The 23,716-nt window shown below is 33.9% G+C and overlaps 1 protein-coding gene across 1 annotated transcript; it reads left to right on the top strand.

Moving 5' to 3' along the window:
* The first annotated feature begins 12,236 nt into the window (after positions 1 to 12,236).
* LOC124105223 (transcriptional protein SWT1-like) lies at positions 12,237 to 15,431 on the top strand. The gene is given in 2 exon segments (XM_046462357.2): positions 12,237 to 12,526; positions 12,528 to 15,431. Coding segments are annotated over 2 exon segments (2,622 nt in total). The 5' UTR covers positions 12,237 to 12,362; the 3' UTR covers positions 14,986 to 15,431.
* Positions 15,432 to 23,716: the final 8,285 nt, after the last annotated feature.

Here is a 23,716-nt window from a genome sequence, read left to right as displayed (position 1 = left end):
AAAGCTTTTTTTGTTTGTTTGTTTGTTTTGTTTAGCAGTGATTTTTTTTGAACTTTTTTTTTGCATGGAAATATCTATATAGGTAAAACTTTTTGCACTCATGAAATACAAAATAATAAAAACATAGCTCTTTCAGACCACAGTTCACGTTTGGTAGCAAGTGTTCATTACATCCCTGTGGATTCTTTTCTGTTCCACCACCAGCTGACTTCATATTGCAAGCATAAAATTAGCTCATTTAAAGAATTAACCATAATGCTGCAAATTTCATTCCAGGAATTTTGGAAATAAACAGAAATTCCTTAAATTTTTCTTTAAATTTTAACTTTTGTCTTCAGGTTATATGTAAGAGTAGGAATTCCAGGTATTATGCAATTATTTTAAAGATAATTTTAATGGTGTCTTGGTAAAAATTGTATTTTCTTAGAATTTTTATTTATCTGTGATGATATTTCATGAAAAGTCAAATTTCAATTAATTTCAATTAAAATTTAGCATTAGGTTGAAAAATGTTTCAGTGTATATATTTTTTAGGTATATGAATAGCAGAAAACTTATAAAAATTATATTTTCCTCTTTTTTCTGTTTTTCTTTGTGCATGCTTTCTCTCTCCACCTTCTCTTTTTCTTTCCATCTCTTATTTGCCTTTTTTTTTCTTCTTGAGTAAGGGATACTATGAATCATGCAAGTGACTTTACCATCATGTTTGCATGACAATAAGTAGAATGACATTTTGATCTTCAATTCTTCTATCTTTGGAAAGGTATAATGATTTTTGAAGCACTTTGCCTACTCTCAGAGGAAATATATTATCAAGGACAGGGAGCATCCCTGGACTTAATGTTCTAAACTCTTAAAATTAGTCTCCAAGATCAGGGCTTCTGAGTATGTTTCCTCTACTTTGAATTCTCTTTACTCCATCCAAGATACCTTCTAACTGTAGGGTTAGACTCATCCTTTCTATAAAAAAATCCATTTATTTCATCATAAGTTAAGAAAAGATTTACTGAGAACATGCCTTGTGATGGACACTTTGTCAGGAGCTCAATTGTGAAGGACTGAGGAGTTTAAGACTTACTTTAACAAATAGAGGCAATTTGCCAGAATTTCAGCAAAGTAATGGCATTATGAGATTACAAAGAAAATTAGGAGACTTTGTAGAAATCTCTAAGAGCAATATTAGAATATATTACCATGTTAGGGCTATGAATGGATAGGACCAATTCCAACAATATTAAATACATAATCTTCAGAGGATTAGATGGCTGATGAAAATTCACATAGCATGTGAGAGGGACAGAGATCCAATCTGACTTTTAGGACACTAACATGGTTAATCTGAGAAATGGTGCTTGAAAGGAAACTTGAAAGGAGGAACAAATTTGGTGGAAAATTTGTTGTATTCTATTGTGAGCATACTGGGGCATATAAGCAGAAAGGATCAAAAACCAATTGGATATGAAACTGTAATGAAACAGAATCACTTCCATCAAGAAGGTCTTCTAGATTTGTCCGAAGGAAACAAGCTTGCTTTCTTTAGGACTCCAAGAATAGTTTGTATGTACTAGCCCTCCAGCATTTATCACAATCTACTATATATTTCAATTATTTATTTAGGTGTCATGTTTCCCATATTAGCCTGCAAGCTCCTTGAGGCAGGAACCATGATTGCTACATCTTTTTATTTATAAAAGTGCTTAGAAAATGACAGGCATTCAGAAATCCCATGATAAAATAATGGACAGCTCACTGAAGACCTCCCTGGATTTTTTATGTGAGTCATTCTCAGAGTTTAACTCTATTGTTATTAATGTTTGCTTCATTTCATTTTAGACAAAGGAATATTTTTTTATTAGACTGATGTTTTGCATTGAAATTAGATAATGTGGCACCAGCATCACTGGAAGAACTGGTTAGTCAAATTCTATTTGAAACAGTTTTTCACATTGCTTCTAAGGTAAAATCATGCACAAAATCAGAGAAAAGGTTCTTTATGAAATCTAGCTATTGTGGCCATGAAAAGCATGAGGGTTAATTTTAGAGAACAACTTGTCTGGATCAGGATATGCCTCAATATCTTGCTAAACATTATTACTGAGCATCTTCCTCAGTGTGATTCTAGGTGAGATTTGCATTTGAGACGGTGGACTCAGTAAAGTAAATTGTCAAACTCCACCCTAACCAATGTAAGTGGGTATCAAATAATCTATTGAGGATTAGAATAAAAAGTAGAGAAAGAAGTCTTTATCTAGTAAAGCTGTGTCTTTTGTTAATTTTCATAAACCATGGGTCACTAATTTTTAAAAGGAATCAGATGGTTATTTAGGGACCAGGGAGCCAAAGGAGATCAACAGTCTATAGTTGTAGACAGTAGGAAGTGGTGGAAATATAGAAAGGACATATATCTTCTTTATAAGGTGCATTTTTTTTTCTATTTTAAGTTTGAAGCAAAGAGTTAACACAAATGTATCAAGATGAATTCATTTCACAGGACCCAGGTTCTCTATTTCTGGTAAATAGTTCTATACCCAATTAAATGCTTCATTAAGCATAACATACTTGGACGGTTTCTGGAGGTACTGTGTTTAATTAGTAATGTGACTGTTACCAAAGCATTCTTATTTCTCCCATAGGGATTGCTGCTTGAACACTTCTCCTTTCTTCATTTGTTGTTCCATTCTTAAGGATGACTGCAACAGTCATCTGGCACAGCTCAGATCACAATCTGAGATGATCATGGCATTGTCCACCAAAACTTCTCTCTAATCATACTTTGACCAGTGCACCTATAAATCAATTTTGGGAAGAACCATTCTGCTAATTATCCCAATAAACCCCAACATGTTAGAATCTCCACTGAGGACCAACCTAGACTAAAGCCATGTGCCACAATGATTTAGCATACCTTTATTTAGATCCCAGAATCTGTCAATAGTTTGCATTCACAAAAAGATCATTATATATTCTTTTAAATTATCCAATACATTGTTTGTTTTGCCTTTAAACATCATAAATATTTTATTGCTTCACATAGCATGCAAATAAAAGTCCTATTATATCATAAGCTAGTATTTTCTGCAACAAAAATGAAAAGCAAGTTAGATCTTTCTTCAAATCATATAGACTACTTATGACTTTACCATCTTCAGAGGCAGATCAGTCATGTGGATTCTACCAGCTTTGTTATAAAAATTATCAATAATATGTTGCTTATTCTTAACAAGAGTAGCTTAACTGCCCTGATGGTACCAATGAGAAAGTACATGAATAGGTACTCAATAAACAGCTGTTCATAGATTAGCATATTCTTCAACAATTTAAAACTAGTTTCCCCCATTTTTCTTGTCACATTCTGGTTTAATGTAAGCATTTGAGGTGTCTTGGTTTGGGACTATTTTAAACCAAATAGATAGCCTTAGGTCCAGTATTTACTGACTACATTTGTCTTTTTTTACAGCAACACATAAGGACTCCAATCGACTTACTAGAATGGAGTTTAAGTTTGAGGTTATCCCTGAGCTGTGCTTCATGGTGTGCAGCCACTTTTCCCCCTAAGTTTCCCTGGACTATAAAGCAATATTCCTGCATTCTGCTTCATAGGATATTTTATTTGCTTACTTATGCTGCACTTCCTCCTTCTCTATTCCATTTCTTCCCAGGACCAGTTGTCCTAACAGCCAAGTGAGTCTCATTCCCCTCTGTTACTACTGTGTGTGCCTTATCAGACCTGTTTGCAAATCACATTCCTTTCAAATTAAAAATGGTCTTTTAGCTTAGGGTTTTTATTTCTCCAGTGTGTTTTTTTCAGCATTTAATGAAGTTTTTAGGGTACCAGTGATGGGGTCTCTGCTTAGGGTGTCATTTCTTTTGGAAATGATAATTTGTGAGGTACACTTAGCCAAGGGTGGGGGGGCTTTTCTTGTTTTGGTTTCTCCAGCTGAAAAAATACATACTACTCTTATTGAGTTTGGAGGATTCTTAAAGTTATTGGAAAGAGTCATTTCAAGAAATTGTTAGGTAGGAAAAAGTTTGGGCAAAGCTTGTGTTTTAATACTAGTGGGAGGACAGGATGCATAATATAGGGAAGGGGAGTTTGAGAAGTTGGACATATCTACAGAAACAGTGTTGGCATCTCAATGTTAGCTTCTACCCTCCCGCCTCAGATAGTTCCAGAAGGTACTTTAGGGGCAATTCAGAACAGAATGGCAGGAGCAGGAAATCCTGTTTTTTTTTTTTTTTTTTGTTGTTGTTGTTTGTTTGTTTTCTGCCTGCTTTTTGAATCCTTAGAGAACAGTATTCTCTTCACCTTAGGGCCCACCTTTAGGCTATGGGATGGCTTGGAGAACAAATACCTTTAGTTTGAATCACTGAAGTTCTCTCCAGACAGAAAAGCAATGAGCTCATAAAGCATACATGGTCTTGAAACTCAGAATACAGCTGTAGGTGTGGAAAAAGTGAGGACTTGCCTTCAATTCTTAGTTTTATCATTCGCTATCAAGCAGACACTATTTGTTTCTAGATTTTACTTACCATGTGTATAATGGAAGAGTTATGATAAATGAGCTGTAAGGCCATTTTTCATGAGCATTTTGTTATTCTGTATATTCTGTCTGACCTGGCTCAACTTGTCCACTCTTCTCTGTGGCATGTTATCTTAAGGCCAAACTCATACATTAATTCAAACAATTATTTGAGCACTTATTATGTGCAAGGGATGTCCTATCACATCTTTTAAGAAAAAGATAAAAGACCTCTGTAGCAGAGTGGAATACAAATAAACTAATGGCAATGAGAGATAATTTACATAATGGAGTTTAGTGGAAGTAGAAGAGAAAGAATCCCAAGCTTGAATGTCAACATTATGTTAATCTTTACAGTTAAAGACTTCTGCTTAATAACCTATGGGATAATCTTTCCTCTTAACACTTCTCAGAGTTGACATAAGACTAAAAATCACATTTGAGTCCTTGAAATATTTATACAAGGGCATCATTAGAAATGGCCAGCTTAACATTTGGAATTCATCCAACTCTGCCACTTTCTCAGAGAGTAGGCCAGAGCTGTCATTAAATGTTATCATATCTTGTTTATAAGCCCAGGTTATCTTCAGAGGCAGAGTAATCATGATCTCCAAACACTCCTTCATGAAAACAGTCCAGGCATCCCTGCTCTGCCTAATATCTTAGTGCCAGAGACAGTAGTCAAGGTTCTGCTGTGTTGTGATGCCTACAATTTTTGTTAATCTACATGTGTAACTCAGTTCTCCAGAGGCTTTCTTCAATAGTATTCTTGAAAGTATCAGGGAATTCGCTGTTTAGTTCTGCTCCAATCCCCATATAAATTGCTTATTTCTTTCCCTCTTCATTTTTTCATTATTTCCTCTTTCACAGATGAGAACTGAAGTGACTTTATTGTCTAGGAGACAGGCAATGTTCCCTGTGTAAGATACAAGGCCCTCAGAGTTACTTGTACAGGGTAGGCCTGTGACATCCTATCACAAACCTGAGTTGTCCTGTTAGGGATCTGATAATGTTCATGGTCAGAGGGGTGGGTGATGTTGTATGTGTTTATAACCACCTACCAACATCCACATAGTTGATGGGCTGCTCTATGTGGCCCATGAGCTTTTCTCCAAGTGTAGTAATTAACTTCTATTATGAAATCATGGACTATTGACTTTAAGGCTTAACATAATTTGCTTTTTCTGTACCTTTCTGTTCTCATTAGAAGAAAAGACAATTATTGACAATTGATGTAGGCTTCATTTTAGTATTTGTTCTTGGAATTAGGGTGTTTTTTCTAATGCTTTCTCATGCTCAGATGGTAGTTATTTACTATATGTTAAGTAGTGATAATATTTCAAACTCGAGACAGTGGTTTAATTGTGATAAACATAACATATTCTGCATGCCCACAAAGTGTTTCCGTTGTCTTCATTTCAGAACAAACATACAGCAAAAACTTACCTGAAGTTTCTCTTGAATGCTAATTGATATCTTGGAGATTTAAATAATGGATGATTCATTAGTGTAATATTGGAGAACAGGACATAAATTAATGTATAAAAAATCTGGAGGAATTGGTTTATACTAAGAGACAATAAAACCAGTGGTTTGATATTTCATCAAGGTTCTTTTCTTTTTTGTCTAGAGAAAGATAGTTATAGATTGCAACTTTAATATAGAAAGGATACTTCAGGATGTAATTCAAGTATAATATAATGTCAGACACGTCACTCATTCAACAAATATTTATTCTACAGCTGGTGTTTGCCAAAATTTTAGCTAGCAAATAATGCTAAAGAGTGATTAAGACTTAGTTGCTTCCTTCATGGGACTTATAGTTAAAAAGGGAAATATTTCTATGGATGCTGTGATAAAAATAAAGTCATATAGCACATAATGATATTTTGGTCAATCACAGACTACACATACAACAGTGATCCCATAAGATGATGTCACTTAGTGACACTGTATCTATCTTAGTTTGTCTAAATGTACTGATATTTAAAAAATGACAAAATTGCGTAGAAATGCATTCCTCAGAACATGTTTTTGTCATTAAGTGAGGCATGATCATAGGTATTAACAGAAGTAATCTAAATAAAGAGTTAGACAAATTTGCCCCCGATAAAATATTTACTAGCAAAATTTGAATTAACCAGCATCTTTGAAAATTTAATGAAAAGTATAGACTGTAGTGTAGACTTCCAATAAAAACAAAAGCATAAAATATACAGGCTTCACAAATGAATTACAGTTTTATGGAAATCAGTTAAGACTATTTACTATGACTAGTAAGTATTACAGTCTAGTTAAAATTGAATTTTTTTGAAATATATACATTATTTTAAATTATATTGGCCTTCTTTATAAATATTATGTTGCAATCAAAAATAATAAATAATTAAAGTTTTGGCTAGGAAAAGTTAAAGGAGGAGACTTAAAGATGAACATTGCACAGACTTTAAGTAGTATAATCAATTTTTTTAATGTTAAAAAAAACTATAAAACATCTTCCTATCAGCCTCAGCTTCTGTTCAACTTGTATAGTCTACTTTCATTTGGTATTGTATTCAGAGCTCTGAAGAAGGCTATTTTTGGAATGTATGCCAAAATCTTTTCACAAAGACATACAGCTGATCTATTAAAAAAAAATCTGTGCTAAATTGTGTTGCTAAATTGCTAACAGCAGCTTTTATTCAGACAGCACATCTGCTGACCTAGAGAAAGGATGACTGCTTGGATTGGCATCTCCTTCTTCTATATTAGGTAAGGAGAATTTATAATAGTGTGTATGATCGAAGGAGCAAAAATTAGTGTTTTGGCTGATAGAACCATCATTTTTAATGCTGTGCCTGAAAATACTGATCTGGAAGCAATTTAGACAGTTGATTTACAACCAACTTTGAAAAGAATAACACATGTTCTCAAGATTTCTCAAACAAGCAGTGAATAGGGAGCTGTCCAGCCACTTGAATTTTCTTTAATCTTACGGTTTAATCAAAGATTCCCTTGTAAAACTTCACCCTTGGGAGAGTAGGGACACTCCTTGGAGGACCTTAGGTCAGAAATCAATGTGGAGTTTTACTGTGATCACCACAGTTACCTCATGCTTGCAGAACATGTTTCAGTTTATGTGCCAGGTTAAACTTAATTGTTTCAGAACTGCAGACACTCCCGGAGAGTGAAAATCAGAACGTGTGCAAAAAATATTGTCAAGGGACACAGCGTGCCCTGGCATGTCTGACAATGAAATGAAAAGCATTTCTCCAATGATCCTGGAATATCCATGAATCAAGAGATTCTTGGATATTAAGTCTTTTAATCTTAAAACTGACGTGGCAGAGCTAAAACTTAATAGGTAGAGGCCTAAAGCAGGATAGTCCAGGTCAAGTCCCACTGTATACCCATTGGAATTCAAATGGAAAAGTCTCTTGTATATACAGGAAAAGGAGGGACATCTAAGGTCAGTGCTTTTAAATCTTTGAGTTGTAGCTTCATGATTTTTGCAATATATTCATATTTTTCTTAGCTTCTACATAAAATATTCTTTATAAAAATGCTGTTTTGTTATTTTAAAAATAATAACTACCATTGCACTATTAAAAAATTCACTAAAAAGCAGTATTTTCCCAGAAATGGTAAACACAAGGAGACATACAGATACCTATAATAAAAACAAACAATATCAATAAACTACATTAGCCATATTAAAATATATTATTGAAAATGCTATTTAACTATAAATAGAAATGAATATTAATAAAGAAATCCAAAGAATGATAAATTTTATCTATTTGTAAAATATCACTGTTAAAAAAATAGGACCACTACTTTGGGGGAATATTGAATGCTTTTCCCTGTTTCTCCTGCTAGCTACAACTAGAAAGCTTAGACAATATAACAAAATAAGCATAGAAGAGCTTGAAAAGTAGAAGAAGGCACAGCAATTAGGGATCTAGAAACCCAGGGATAAAATGTGATAAATTTCCTGTTTTTTTTTTTGTCAAGTATTCCACACCTGGAGCTGAAAAGAGCCAGTCATCTGAAAAGACCAACAGGTGCAAACCAACAAAGCCCCCAACAGAAGCCTGCTTCTGTTTAGTTAAAGAATGAAGGAAAGGTCAACCAAGTAAGAAAGAAATCACTTTGAACACAACTTTTCAACTCTAGCTAAACACCACACCCTTGCCAGTGAAGGCAATAGGTAACTTAGCTTCTACATTTGTGCAGACATTACTACTTATTAATCAAACCCTACCAGATGTTGTCAGAGAGGACAGTATAAAAACATGAATATTACTATGACCACTCGTAACCAGCATCGTTTCTGTCAGTGTTAGTGGAGTTCACACAGAGACCCTGGAATTCTACTGACTTTACATTAATGAGACACTTCTCCTCTTCTATCCTGGGTGGTATCAGAGATAACCTTATGAGAATCAGAGTTTTTACCATCATGCAGAGAATGCAAAGCCACGCCTGACATAATTTCAGTGTGGACCACTTGGGAAAACAGAAATCCTACCCAAGCCAATATTTGCCAAGACTCCCTATTCCCCAAATTTTCAAAGAGACTGAGTGGATATCTTACATTTCCCCCTCCATCTGGCACAAACAAGATGGTATTCATACTTCTCCTGATTGAACAGAATCACAGAAAGAAGTAAATAAAAACAAAATATTTCAATGATATTTCAATGATAGTCTCATAATATGAAAATATCCAGATTTTGATGCAAAAAAAATCACTTGTTATACCAAGAGGTTGGAAGATTTCAAACTGAAAGATAAAATACAATAGAAGGCAATACTGAAATGACAGAAGGAGACTTATCTGGAAAAAAATTTTAAGTAGACCCAATAAAAATGATATAGTGAACTATTATGAGCAAGGCTTAAAGAAAAGAAAAAATTGGAAAGATTTAGTAAAGATACACAAAAATCTCCACAAGGAAAAAGAAGATAGAAAAAGAGCAGTAGAAATTTTGGAACTAGCAAATAACCAAAATTAAAAAAAAATAGCAATGGTTTTAATAACATAGTGTAGTTGGAGAAACAGTCATTGAACTGAAATTATCCTGAACAAAAGAAAAAAAAATAGAGGGGAGAAACTGAAAAGAATCTCAAGAACTGGGCTGGGATGTGGCTCAAGTTGTAGTGCACTCACCTGGTATGCATGAGGCCCTGGGTTTGATCCTCAGCACCACATAAAAATAAAATAAAGATATTGTGTCCACCTAAAACTAAAATAATAAATAAATATTAAAAAAAGAATCATAAGAACTATAGCAAAACCATGGTATCCATATAATCAGAAATGTGGAATGAATGGAGAAAGAGGGTAGACTTGAAAATCTTCAAAATTTGATAGGATATATAAACCAGAATGATTCTAGAAGGAGAATGAACCACAAATATTAACCCAAGGTTATCCCAGCCTACAGATATCACAATTAAGCTTAAGAAATCGAAAATAAGAAACAAATCTTGGGAGTGGACAGGAAAAAAATTAACATATTTGCATGTAATAATTTAAATGGCATTGGCTACTTACTAATTAGAGTTTGGAGGCCAGAGGACGTAGTACAATATTTTTCAAGTTCTGAAAGAAAAGTAAACCTAGTTTTTGAACAGAATGGAAATATCCCTCATAATCAAAGAGGAAATCATGACATTTTTAAATGAGTTAAAACTGAAGGAATTTGTTACTGGCAGTCATACTGTAAAAGAATGGCAACAAAAAGTTGTTTTAAATAGAAGGTGACTGGTAAAAGTATGAATCTTTGGACATCCAAAAAGAAAAAAAAAAAGTGATATGCACATATATGGGTAAATGAAATAAATGTTTCTTCTTCTGAATTTTCTAAATACTATTTAACATTGGAAGCCAAAAATATTTTACAAAGTCTGATGTGGTTCTAAGAGAATATATATATATATATCTCAATGGGAGAGACTAAAATGATATAAAAGAAGGTAAGATTTTACATGTCATTTAAGCTGGTAAAATGAAGGCATTATAGACCAGTTATGCATATATAAAGTAAAATCATGAGCTATACTCCCAAACACTATTAATGAATCAAAATGGAATTATAAAAATGTCCAAGAATTCTTGAGGAAGAAAAGAAAGGAAAATAGAGAAAACAAAGCTAAGAACAAAAGAAAGCAAAGAATAAAATGCCAGACATATAAAAATTACATTAAATATAAATTTTACAAATGAACAGCATAATTCATAGATTTGAAAGTATATTTAAAATGGTGACCCAACTATATGCTTTCTATAAGAAACTTACTCTAAATATTAAGATATATGTAGATTGAAAGTGAAAAGATATATGTAGATATCATTCACATTTTAAAACAAATAAAGCAGAAACAAGGAATTCACCAAGGAATGTAGGCAAAAATTAAAGAAAATCAAAACAGATAAAACTGAAAGGAGAAATAAGCAAATCTACAGTTATAATTAACATATTCAAAATCCCTCCCTTAAAAATTAATAGAAACACTAACCCATGAAATAAGCAAAGATATAGAAGAATTAAACAATAACAGCAACTAACAAAATTTAATTATTATAGAATACTATACACTATACCAATAACATATATATATATATATATATATGTTATATATAGATAACATATATATATATAACATATATATATATATATATATATATATATATATATATATATAGAGAGAGAGAGAGAGAGAGAGAGAGAGAACCTAGAATAATAGCAAAACAGATAATACCCAGTAATATAAACAAATCTCAACAAATTTAAAACAATTAAAACATTAAATAATATTTAAAGGATTAATATTTTTTTTTAATATTTTTGAAACAATAATAAAAGGAAACTCTAGATAGCTAGTAATAAAATGGTATTGGCTTAGGTTGTTCAAGAGTATCTACAAAAACATATTGCATTTAGAGATCAGGGGTAGATTGAAAAGAAAAAAGAGAGGAGCATAAGAAAGACTTAATTTTAAAAAACCTGGACAAATATAATATAAATGTTTTCAGTTTATGGGGATTAATTGAGTTATATGAATGGTATATGGCCATTTAATTAAACATATTATATGTTTTAATAATAAAAACTAAAAATGTAAAAAGTTTTAATAAAGCATATTTTCTGACTAAATAGAATCAAGCCAGGAATCAATTACAGAGAGGTAGCTTGTGAATCTCTAAACAATTTAGTGCTCAGCAACACACGTCCAAATAATACATGGGTCAAAGAGGAACTCTCAAGGGAAATAAAAAACAGTACTCCAAATAAACTAAAAAAAAAAAAAATATAGCATACAATAATCTGTGGCAGAAAGCTATAGGAATGCTGAAAGGAAAATTGATAGCATTAAAATCATGTATCAGAAAAAAAGAAAATAGAAAATAAATGATTCATGTTCCCTTTTTAATAGCCTAGAAAGAGAAGAACAAAATACTGACAGCAGAAATATAGAAGAAATGATAAAATATGAGTAGAAATCAATGAAATTTATAAAATAGAGAAAATCGATGAAATAAAAATTATTTATTCAAACATGACAATAAGATTGGAAAACTTCTAATAAGACTGACAAAAGGAAAAAGAGAGAAGATGGAAATTAACAGTATCAGGAATGAAACACTAGACATCGAAAAGATAACAAAAGAATAATAAAAGAACATAAATCTGACAACTTTTAAAATGGTTCAATTTCTAGACGCAGCGGAGCGCTCGCGCGGGAGGCTGGGCCTGAGCGCAGGACTACGTTTCCCAGCGGGCCGCGGGCCTGCGGGGACCCATTCCCGTGCCTGGGCCTCCGGAGTTGCTCCTGCGGTGGGCGCTGCTTTTCAAGATGTCCAATAAAGAATCTTATGGAAAAGAAGAAAAGTCTCAAAGAAAAGGCACTACCTTATTGCCAGTCTTTGATGAAGAAGACAAGAAAAAGAAAAACACCTCAGCAAGTTCTACTAGTTCAGTTTACTCTGTGAAATCAGTTTCATCAGAGAGTAGGAAACTGATCGAATGTAGACGTCGACACAGACACACCAAAAAAGAGACTGAAAACCAGTTCCTCATCCCAAGGACCTGCTAAAGTCCAAGAAACATCATATTCAAATGATAATCAGATTGTATTACAGATTCCTTCTTCAAAAGGAATTAAAGATATTAAAGTTAAAAATATTAAATTGACAAATGTTAGGAGTAAGCTTGGCCATGAAATGAAAAATCTTAACAGTCATAAAATTACCAAAGATGTGAAACCTAAAGTTGAAGGCCAGGCAAAGGAAAAGAAGTGGCCTCATTTACTGGCCCAGAGGGAGAAGATGAAAGAACTGAACAGAAAATTTAGAGAGAATTCTGAAAAACCTGTCTTGGAGAAATGCCAGAAAAATCCGTTTTCTCAGGATTGTAATTCCAACAGGATAATTAAGGAACCCTTTGAATCTAGAAAGAAGATCAGCTTCAAAATCCCAATAAAATCTTGTAATACTTTCCAGAGGCTGGTAGAAGAAAATGTCTTTAATTTTGAATCTAATAAGTCAAAGACTAAACAAGAGGGAAAAGGTGGCCTGGGAACCTCACGGGTTTCATTAAATTTGGCCAGGCACAAAACTGAACGCTTATTTTCAGATTCTTCTTGTAAGCATGAGTGGAAAGGAAAGCATCATCATCAGCGTCAAGAAAGTAAAGATTCAGTTTCCAAGGAACTGTTTACCCAGAGTTTTGAAACGCCGTGTTCTTCAATGGGACCTGAAAGTATTCAAGATACAGATCAAGAGATGCAGATAGTCGAAGAGCTTCATGCTGCACGCGTGGGGAAAAGTGTGGATTTACCTGTGGTACCACCTTCTGGAGAGTTAATGAGTATGGAAATTGACTTGGTGGAAGATGATGTACATTCCTCTGCTGCAAATACTGATTCAGACAAAAAGCTTCTAATTGTTATTGACACGAATATTCTGATGAACCATCTCAAATTTGTTAGAATTTTGAAGACAACAGAAATACCAGGTTTTGATGGACTTGTGTTAATAATTCCCTGGGTTGTTGTGCAAGAGCTAGATCGTATGAAGGCAGGAAAACTACTAAAACATGCACAACACAAAGCTATACCTGCAGTTCATTTCATCAATGACAGCTTCAGAAATCAGGATGGAATGCTGTGGGGTCAGTCAATACAACTTGCATCTCAAAAACTTTATGGACTGAGTGATGAGAACAATGATGATAGGGTATTAAAATGCTGTCTGCAGTACCAGGATTTATTCCCCTGTTCTCTTGTTATTCTGTGCACCGATGATAGAAATTTAAGAAACAAAGGCCTAATAAGCGGTGTGAAGTCACTCAGTAAAGAAGAATTGAGTGGAGAGCTGTGTAACTTATCTCTGAACACAGATGTGTGTCATCAGCCTTGTGTTTCTAAGCAACGATTGAAAGCAGAAGCAACACCAGTAGAAGAGAGCTCTGATGAAAAGTCTACAAATTCAGGACTGTCCATTCTACTTGAACGCATAACATCTGATCTTGAAAAATCTCTTGGAACAGCTTTATCTTCAATATTAGAAACAGAAATGAAAATTGCTTTTGGAAACCTTTGGATGGAGATGCTGTACTTGAAACCACCATGGACTCTAATACACATATTACAGTGCTTTAAAAAACATTGGTTGGCTGTGTTTGGATTAGTTATGGAAAAGAACTTGCTTTTAACTGTTGAGAGCCTATATGAAAATCTCTGTAGAGCTAATAAGGCAGTGGATTTTACAACAGTGAAATTCCTGCTTCAGGATTCTAAAAGTTTGTTACAGGCTTTCAGTACAAGGTCAAATTATGATGGTATTCTTCCACAGGCCTTTGCTGAAGTGAACAAACTGCTCCAAACATGTACAGAGGTCAAAACAAAATGGTCGCCAAATTCTTCAGAAAATGCAGTGAGTAAAAAACAGGAAGATAGTTCTTCGATGAAGTCTCATAACCAAGAAATCACTGTTTTCTCCAGTTCTCCTCTTCCCCAACCCAATAGGCATCAAGAAATATGGTCTATCCTAGAGAATCTTTGGATTACAATATATCAAAACAGTACAGATGTGTTTCAAAGATTGGGCTCAAATTCAACTCTGACTACTTCAAAAATAGCATCTTTTGAGGAAGCATTTATATATCTTCAAAAGTTAATGGCGGCAGTGAAGGATATTCTTGAAGGAATACAGAGAATTTTGGCCCCCAACAGTAATTATCAAGATGTCGAAACTCTCTATAACTTCCTAATCAAGTATGAGGTAAATAAAAGTGTCACATTTACTGCCCAGGAACTTTATGATTGTGTTTCACAGACTGAGTATCAGGAAAAGTTAACGATTGGGTGTCGCCAGCTGTTTGAGATGGAGTGTACCATGCAGCAGTGCAATGCATCTGTCTATATGGAGGCCAAAAACAGGGGATGGTGTGAGAACATGCTCAATTACAGGACTTAAGTGCTGATTTGTAACTGAAGAGGGATTGCTTTTGTCATCATGAGTAACAGAGTAACTTTCAACCTGGTCACTTTTTTGAGCCAAATTCTATTGAGAATTTTGAAGTTTTATAGGTACAAAAAAGTGATACTACTGACAATCTCATTGAAGCTCTGAAAAGCTTAATGCATCAGATGTGGGATAAATTGTTGATTCTTCTAGAGTTGACAATATGTCCATACCTCTATCTGATACTGAGCCAGTATCTCTAAGGAAAAGAGAGCCATCTTTTCAGTCTTACTATGGCAGAAGCCATTGTGGCATCTGAGGAAGGCCCAGGACACATCATTAGCGTCTCTCCCAACCCTGAGTATGGGCACATGATCAGACACTGCTAGATGCTAAGAAAAAATTAGGACATGACCATGCTTACCACATTCCACAAATAAAATCTCGTCCTGGGAAAAAAAAAATAAAATGGTTCAATTTCTGAGAAATTACAAACTACCAGAAAACCAATGATATGAAATAGATCACTTGAATTACCTTATGCCTACTAAAGAAATAAATTTAAAATAACATTTTCCCCAATAAGAAATCTATAGGCCTATATGGTTTTCTTGATCGAGTCTATGAAATGTTTAAAGAAGGAACAATTATGCAGCTATTCTTCTGGAAAATAGATGAACATGTACTTCACCACTGATTTTATAAAATTAGTAGTATACTCATATCAAAACCAAAGTACAAAACAAGAAAACTACAGAAAAATATGAATCATGACAATAGAAGCAAAATTTATTAACAAAATATCAGCAAATGGAATTGAAATACTTAAAAGTCAATATAAATGATGATCTACTGGAAAAAATTCTAGGTTTTTAATGATCACCTAGACTTTATTGATCCAAAGCTGGTTCAGTATTCAAAAGTTAATCAATGGAATTCAGAAATCAACAAGCCAAAGAAAAAATAATATGAGCATATCAATCATGCAGAGAAAATGTTTAAGAAACTACATCATACATTTATTATAAGAACTTTATCATCTTTAAGAAAAAATGAGAATAGAATGGAAAATTTCTCAACTTCATGAAGAACATGTAGAAGAAAAAATAAAAGTTCAGTGAATTAGATAAATTGGAATGGAGAGAAGGAAGAGGGATAAGAGTAAAAAAAAGAGTTAAATGAATCTGACATAGCTCTCCTATGTACATATATTTACCACAGTGAATCCCACTATTCTGTATATCCACACAACTGGGGTCTTCAGTAGAATAAGATATATTCCATGCTTGTATAAATATATGAAAATGGACTCTAATGTCATGTATAAGTAAAAAGAACCAATAATATTAACAACAACAACAACAACAAAAGCTGTGCTAAACTGGAGTGGTGGTACATGCCTGTAATCCCAATGATTTGGGAAGCTGAGGCAGGAGGATCACATGTTCCAGACCAGCCTAAGCAACTTAGTGAGACTAGTCCCTGAGCGTGCGTGCACATACACAAACACACACACACTGTATGCTCTTCCCCATGAGATTAAGACAAGGATGTTTTGTCATATGCAGCGTAGCATTGAATGTTCTAGCCAGTACAATAATGAAGGAAAAAAAAAGAAAAATATACTGATCAGCAGAAATAAACTGTTTCTATTTGTAGTAAATTCCAAAGTTTCTAAAATTAGAGGGTTCAGTAAAGTCACAGGATAAAATATAAACATACAAAAATAAATTATGTCGTATATACTTACAATAAGCTTATGGAATCCAATTTTAAGAAACACAATACAATATAAAATTGCTAAAAAAAGAATACTTTCCATAAGCCTAATGAAATATTTTAGGACTTTTATGTTAAAAACACAAAGCCAATGAAAGAAATCAAATTATATATAAATAGTATTCTGTGATCATGAAGACCAAATGTAATAAAAATCAATATGAGAATTCTACCCAAATTAATACGTTTAATGAAATTTTATAAAAACTTTGAAACACTTGATAAATATGCATGATATTATTCTAAAATTTATATGGAAAATGAAGAAAACTAGTAAAACCAAATGACTTCAAAAATAATAAAATGGAGGAATCTGTTTACTGAATTTCATTATTTATTGCATATCTGTTATTATTAAGACTCTGTGGTCATGGTCAGGGAAAACACATATAAGTCAATGAAACAGAATAGAATGAAAAATGCAAAAATATGCCCAAATGAATTTTTGACAAAGAATACAATTTAGGAAACAGTCTTTTTAATAAATGCTGCTGGGACAAATGGGCATCCATTAAAAAATAAAAAATAAAAAAAAACCTTCAACTATATCCCTCATATAAAATTAACTGAAAGTGTATCAGGAACTTATATGTAAGATATGAAGTGTAAGTCCTTATAATAAAACATTTTGAGGATCTAGGACTAGGACTGTGTAAAACAATTTTAGGCTTGGCTTCAAAAGGAAAATCTACTAAAGAAAATTAAAACAGATAAATAGGAGTAGAGATATTATAGAATGGAAGAAAATATTTTCTAGCTACATATGGAAGTCTCTGTATTCTGAAAATATGTACTTTCAAAATGTCCACATAAAAAAGTAATCATTTAGAAAATGGGCACAAAGCGTGAAGTGACATTTTACCAAACAGAATATGTAACAGCAAATAAGAACAAGAAAATGTGTTCTGCATCATCAGCAACCGGAAGAAGGCAAATTAGAATCACAATGAGCTACCTCTAGACATTTGTCATGATGACTAAAATAAAAAATAGTAGTCTGACCTTAGAATGATAATTTTCTTTGCAGTCAGCTTTTGTTTCTGCTCTCTTCTGGATTTGCCTTTGATTATGCACAGATTTATATGGAGTCTTGTGCTTGAATTTCAGAATTATCATAGATGTTCTTATAGAGTGGTGAGTGATCCGCCATCATCTAGCAATAACTAGTGGTAGAAAGACAGTAGGTGTCACAATTTGGTGTTGAATGGGATGTAGAAAATCAGGTGATATGATGAGAGAATTCCTCCATTGTGCAGAGGATGGGCCATCTCTGGTATCTCCTGAGGATGGCATGGAAACATGTGACAGTGCTTGCCTTCTTGGAATGACAAGAATAATTTGAAACTCAGCCTAGCAAATGTTCCTATAAGCATGGAAATATTTGCCACTAGAATATACTGAAGAAATTAAAGCATAGGTATAGTAATTGCCCTTCCTTTCTCTGGTATAACTCATGGTATTTTGTTGTTGCTGCTGTTGCATCATTGCTACCATCATCTCCATTTTAGTCTCTTTTGGAGACCAGGAAACTTAAACACTATCATCCATGAACCAATTTTCTTCTAAAAATTTCTCAAACCAAGAGAACAGGGGTAAAGGAAAGATCAGAGAGCCAGACTTTGTGGAAAATGAGCCCTTACACACATAGATAGATACTATATATGAGTAGAAATTATTTGGAATGAAATATTTTGATTTCTATCAGATTGCTTCCCCTTGCCCCTCATTTGAAGTGGAGGGGACAGGGAGAGAAGGAGGGAAGGGGTGGGTGAGGGGGGGGAGAGAAGGAGGAAGAGAGAGAGAGAGAGAGAGAGAGAGAGAGAGAGAGAGAGAGAGAGAGAGAGAGAGAGAGAGAGAGAGAGATATTAATTTGAAGTTTCAGGTACAAATGGTCTTTGTACTTAACATAGCTCTATTCCATGCTTACCTCTGCAGCTGTCAATCAGTTGGCTTAGTTGACATTATCACACTGAATTTGTGATGATCTTATTTTTATCTGTAATGATCACCTGAAAATCTAAATAAGATTTTTCATGTTTATTGGTTTTCCACTTCAAATACCACTAACTTTGTGTTTATGTAGTGCTTTAATTCTTTTGGTTCTCATATAACAATTGAGTAGTGCAGAAAACAGACATTTTTCACAAATGGAAATTGAGGTGACTTTAACTGGTACCCCTTTACTCAATGCCCAAAGCTTGTTTTATTCTTCTCTGCTATTCCTGCTGCATGTTGTCTATGCTGGTTATTGGCTGTTGCTTTAAGGGCTGATCCTGCATAATTCTCATAACCCTGGGATGTAAATGTTAAATATTGCTGGTCCTCCTATGCTTTGGTAGAGATTAAAGTGGACAGAAGATACCTCTTGAAACACAGTTATTACAAAACAATTTTTATTCTCGAATGGGGCTCACAGTTTCATTTTCTAGTCTTCCTCATTAGGAGAAATTATGAGCATGGGAGACAAAAAGACCCATGAATAATGAGTCAGACAAAACTGCCCAAGGGCTGACCTTATGCTGAAACTCTATTGGGCATAGTCATGAACACTTTGGAAATGTTAATTTACTGAGGCTCTGGAAGAGCAACCTTTCATACAGCTGTGAGCTCTGTGCTTGTTCTGTGTCTGGGGCCAGATGAAAATTTGGTTTGTGGTAGATACGCCCAAGGGAAGGAGTAAGTATTTTGGCTTGAGTTTGTATCTTGGCTGTGTCATTTAATCACTCTAGGTTTGGTGAAGTTGTTGAGTCTTTTTGCCTGAATTCTCTTATCTGTAAAGGAAATTTACAATAATATCTAGTACAGGGTTAAAAGCATTCAAGGAAATAATACATTTTAACTACATAGTGCTAAGAGCCAAGTATATGATGCATGGCATTTTTGGTCGAAAGGTGAAGCCAGCTAGCCATTGAGATGATATGATTATGTTAAGATTTGCATTCATATGGATATTGGACTCCTGCTGTTCACCTAGGCCGGCTACGGGACTCCTGGAGAGTTCCCATTGGTTGGGGAAGTACAGTAGGAGGGAGTTCCGGGGGAGGAGCTCTCTCTGCGGGTCCGGGAGGAGGCCTCGTGGGTGAAAAAAATCTGCCTGGGCGGTACCGGACATTGGCGGCAGTTTCAAAAAATAAACTTTGTTCCTGCTTGAGTGGCTCGTGATTTTGTGCCCAGCCAGACTGCGGCACATAGAATAATACCAAGGCATTAGAACATAGCAAAGCATTCAATAAGCACCAGTTATTTTATTACCAACCTTTGCTTTCTACTGAGTGCTTACAAAACAATTTTTAAGCTCATTTGCTAAACTTTTGGTAGTATAAGGAGGACTTTTTTTCCCAATTTTTTTGGAATAATTTAGTAATATTATTATATTGAACTATTGCATTGCACAGTAAAAACCCAGAATTATGATCATGATTTTTTGTAGAGAAGAGTGGATTTGAAGTCAGTCAAGATTATCTTGTCACATATTATCTATATGTTCTTGGCTATTTAAATTGCTTCTTTGAGTCTTTATCTTTTAAGATGGAGATAATAATACTCCATCTCTTCCCTTGTTATTTTAGTGCTCAGAGACCATATTCAAGAAATGGCTTTGTAAGTGTCATATTACTGTAAGAAGACTGTTTATTATGATTCATAGTTAGATAAAGCTGAATTGAAGGATGGTCATCTGGTGACAGAATCTACTTTGGATTCCAAAAAATGAGCTATATTCCTGCCTATGAAATTTATGACCTAGAGATTCTATTTCATAAATTCTGTGAGAGCCAAGATTTCTCTGCTGGCTCACCGAAATATACTGATTTCTTAAGTATAAAGTGAGGCCCAGTTACATTAAGACCAGGCCACCTAATAGTTGTCAACTATAAGGTGAAGAGTAGACTCACTCAGAATGCTGTTTCTGTTTTTGCCTGACTCTTATGAAATCTAGAACAAGTGACAGAAAAGAGGTGCCATTCTGTGGCAGCCTACTGCCTTCCTTCCTTCCTAGATTTTCTTTAATGGGTAGTATGGAATGGAGTGGAGGATATTTATTCCATTTTGAGACTTGCCAGAAAGTTAATTGCTTTATAATATTGTCATTTAAATAACCAGTCAGTCCATTAGCAATTTCTTACTGAACATGAAAAAGTGTTGCGATTTATCAGAATCTTGAGAAGAGGTATGTTTACAGGGTCATGGGAAGATCCCAGAACTGATTGACTTCAACAGGATTTGTTATTAAATAAATGGAGCCAGGTTAGGCTGGAGAAAAATCCAGATAATAGAAAATACACAGTCAAGGACCAGGAAGGGAAAGAGTATTTAATATGTGTAGGGGACAGAATTAAGCCCAAAATAGGAGATTACAAAGGAACAGCCACAAAGTTTGAAGCTGGTGAAATAGTTGTGGACTGCATCATTAAAAAAAACATTATATATTGTGCAATATGTTTTAGATTTTATATTTAGGGTAGTGAGTGATTATGGAGAGGTTTTGAGAAGAAGAGTGACATGATTTTAAGATATCGTGGTACGTATAAAATACTAGATTTAATGATATAATTTTTAATGACCAATTGTGTAGGGATCTGCCTGTTTTAGGGGATTGCCCTGGGAACATGGAAGAAGGAAACAGTAAGAGTTGTTAGAATTTCCATTTGGATAATAGAAAGCAGAGTACTGAGGAGAGAAAATAGCATGCACAAAGGTTTAAGAAGAAGCAAAATCAGTTCAATGTTGCTGCCAAGGGATAGGTGAAATGTGAAAGAAGGATTTAAAGCAGGTATATCTTTTTCTGGGCTTGACGTGTGACAACTAGCAGATCATCTGACAGATGAGGCAGGGACTCCTAACTATTGAAAGTAGTTTTTAATTGTGAAAGACTGAAAATGTGTGGGCTGATTGATTTCTCTTGTTCTTGATTGCTAAAATTCACAATTGGAAGTGAGGTTGAGAAATATGTTGTGATGATATATGGAGAAATTAAAGAAAAACTTTTGTTTTCCAGAGTCCCATCACAAAAGGAAGCAAAAGAAAAATCATCTAACAAACAAATTTTTCATGAGCACAATTGTTGTGAAACAGAATAAATGTCAATTACTTCAACAAATTTGTTCTTAATGCTGTATAATCAACACATTTTCTGAAGTAAAAAAGTATTCTAAAAACTTTAATGAAAGTTGCACATATTTCAATAAAGCTGCTGCTTAACTTGCACAAAAAATTCTTACAGGTTAGCACATTTTTTTTTTAAAATAGCATGCTCAGTGAAATAGAGTGTAGAAACAAAGAAAATGTGCAAAGTGAACATTTCCCCATCACAAGCATCTCTGTTGTTTTACTCACCTCTTCAATCATTTTCCTCAGGCATCCTAACCTGTGGAGTGGCACTGCTTCTGTGTATTAATATTCATACTCAACTTATATCTGTGTTTTCCCATTGTGTGAATGACAACTGAGTTTTAAAAAAAAAGTGAGCAGGAGTGAGAGCAAGAGCAAGGAAGCAGGAAAGTAAAGAAAAGAGGAGCTGGAACTGAATTATCACAACACATAGCACATTTTAAACATTTTGTCTCCAAGACATATAAAAATCCTACCAGCTGGATGTTAAATATAAATCAATGAAGACCACTTCCCTCTTTTTGTAAAATAATGGTTAGATCTTCAAGTTTACTCATTGACAATAGCATGTGTTTATTTGTATTTGTGTCTAAGTTTAGGGTTTTATTTTATTTTTTGCTTGCTCTTCTTGTTTTTCTTTGTTTTTAGTTGACGTAATTGTACAAATATATAATTGTGTGATAGCAAAAGGTACAATTTAATGTTTTGATATATTTAAAGATTATATAATAATCAAAGCAGGGTTATTAGCATTACCATCATCTCAAACATTTAATGTTTCTTTGTGTCAAAACTTTCAAACCCCTATCTTCTACCTATTTTAGTTCTGGTGTTCTATTGCACAGTAAGGTGATTATAGTCATTAATAAAAGAACAATTTATTAGATGATAGATTTCTAGAGATTAAGGCTCTTGATTTTCTCATTATTTTTTCTTCCAAAACAGGTTAAAGTGATTTGTCCCTCATAGATTCTTGATAATTATACAATGATTTGAATCTTTGAATCTACTTACTCTCCTTTCTCTCTCTCTGTCTCTCTGTCTCTCTCTCTCTCTCTCTCTCTCTCTCTCTCTCTCTCTCTCTCTGCTGCTGCTGGGGATTGAATCCAGGGCCTTGTGCATGCAGGGCAAGAACTCTACCAATTGAGCTATATCCCCAGCCTTGAATCTACTCTTGATGAATACTGAATTTAGTTATTAACTTCAGGAAAGGATAATCAATAGTTACAACATGATTCTGATTATTTTTTTAATTTACACATTTATTAGGAAAACGTTGTAATTCAGTTCTATGAACAAAAGCAAAAGAAGAAGAAGGCGGAGCAGGGTAAGAATGAAGAAATGGCTACTTGGTTGGGTTTGTGCCAAATTAATTTTAATAAACTTTTAAACATTCAACATTTTAACTCCCTGTATAGGCCAAAAAATTTAATCAATTCATGCAATCCTAATGAATATATGCAATTGATAGAAACAGAGTTTTTTCTTGGGGGGGGGGGGTGGTTTGTTTGCCTAGAATTAGAATTCAAAGATGACTTAATTCAAATGCATATGAAAAGTAATGTTCATAACTGGATTTATGAGATTTGCTTTAATATTAATTAGGTTGAAAGCCAAATTATTATTATTGCAGCTAACTTCAATATCCTCAATATATTATAAAGAACATTATTATAAATTATTGTACCATGCTGGGTGCTAACTCCTTAACATGAATTCACAAAAGGAGCCCATGCCTTAAATAGGCTTCTGGTATGGTTTGGAACATAGATTAAAATCCTAACCACAGTAGCATAAAAATTTCTGTATAATTATGACAAACACAATGAATACAAAATTTCCAATAATATTTTAG

The sequence above is a fragment of the Marmota monax genome, unplaced genomic scaffold (assembly GCF_021218885.2).
Source record: "Marmota monax isolate L192 unplaced genomic scaffold, Marmota_monax_Labrador192_F-V1.1 WCK01_AAM20220418_F8-fsc00104, whole genome shotgun sequence".
Lineage (NCBI taxonomy): Eukaryota > Metazoa > Chordata > Mammalia > Rodentia > Sciuridae > Marmota > Marmota monax.
This window is presented reverse-complemented; position numbering and strand designations above follow the sequence as displayed.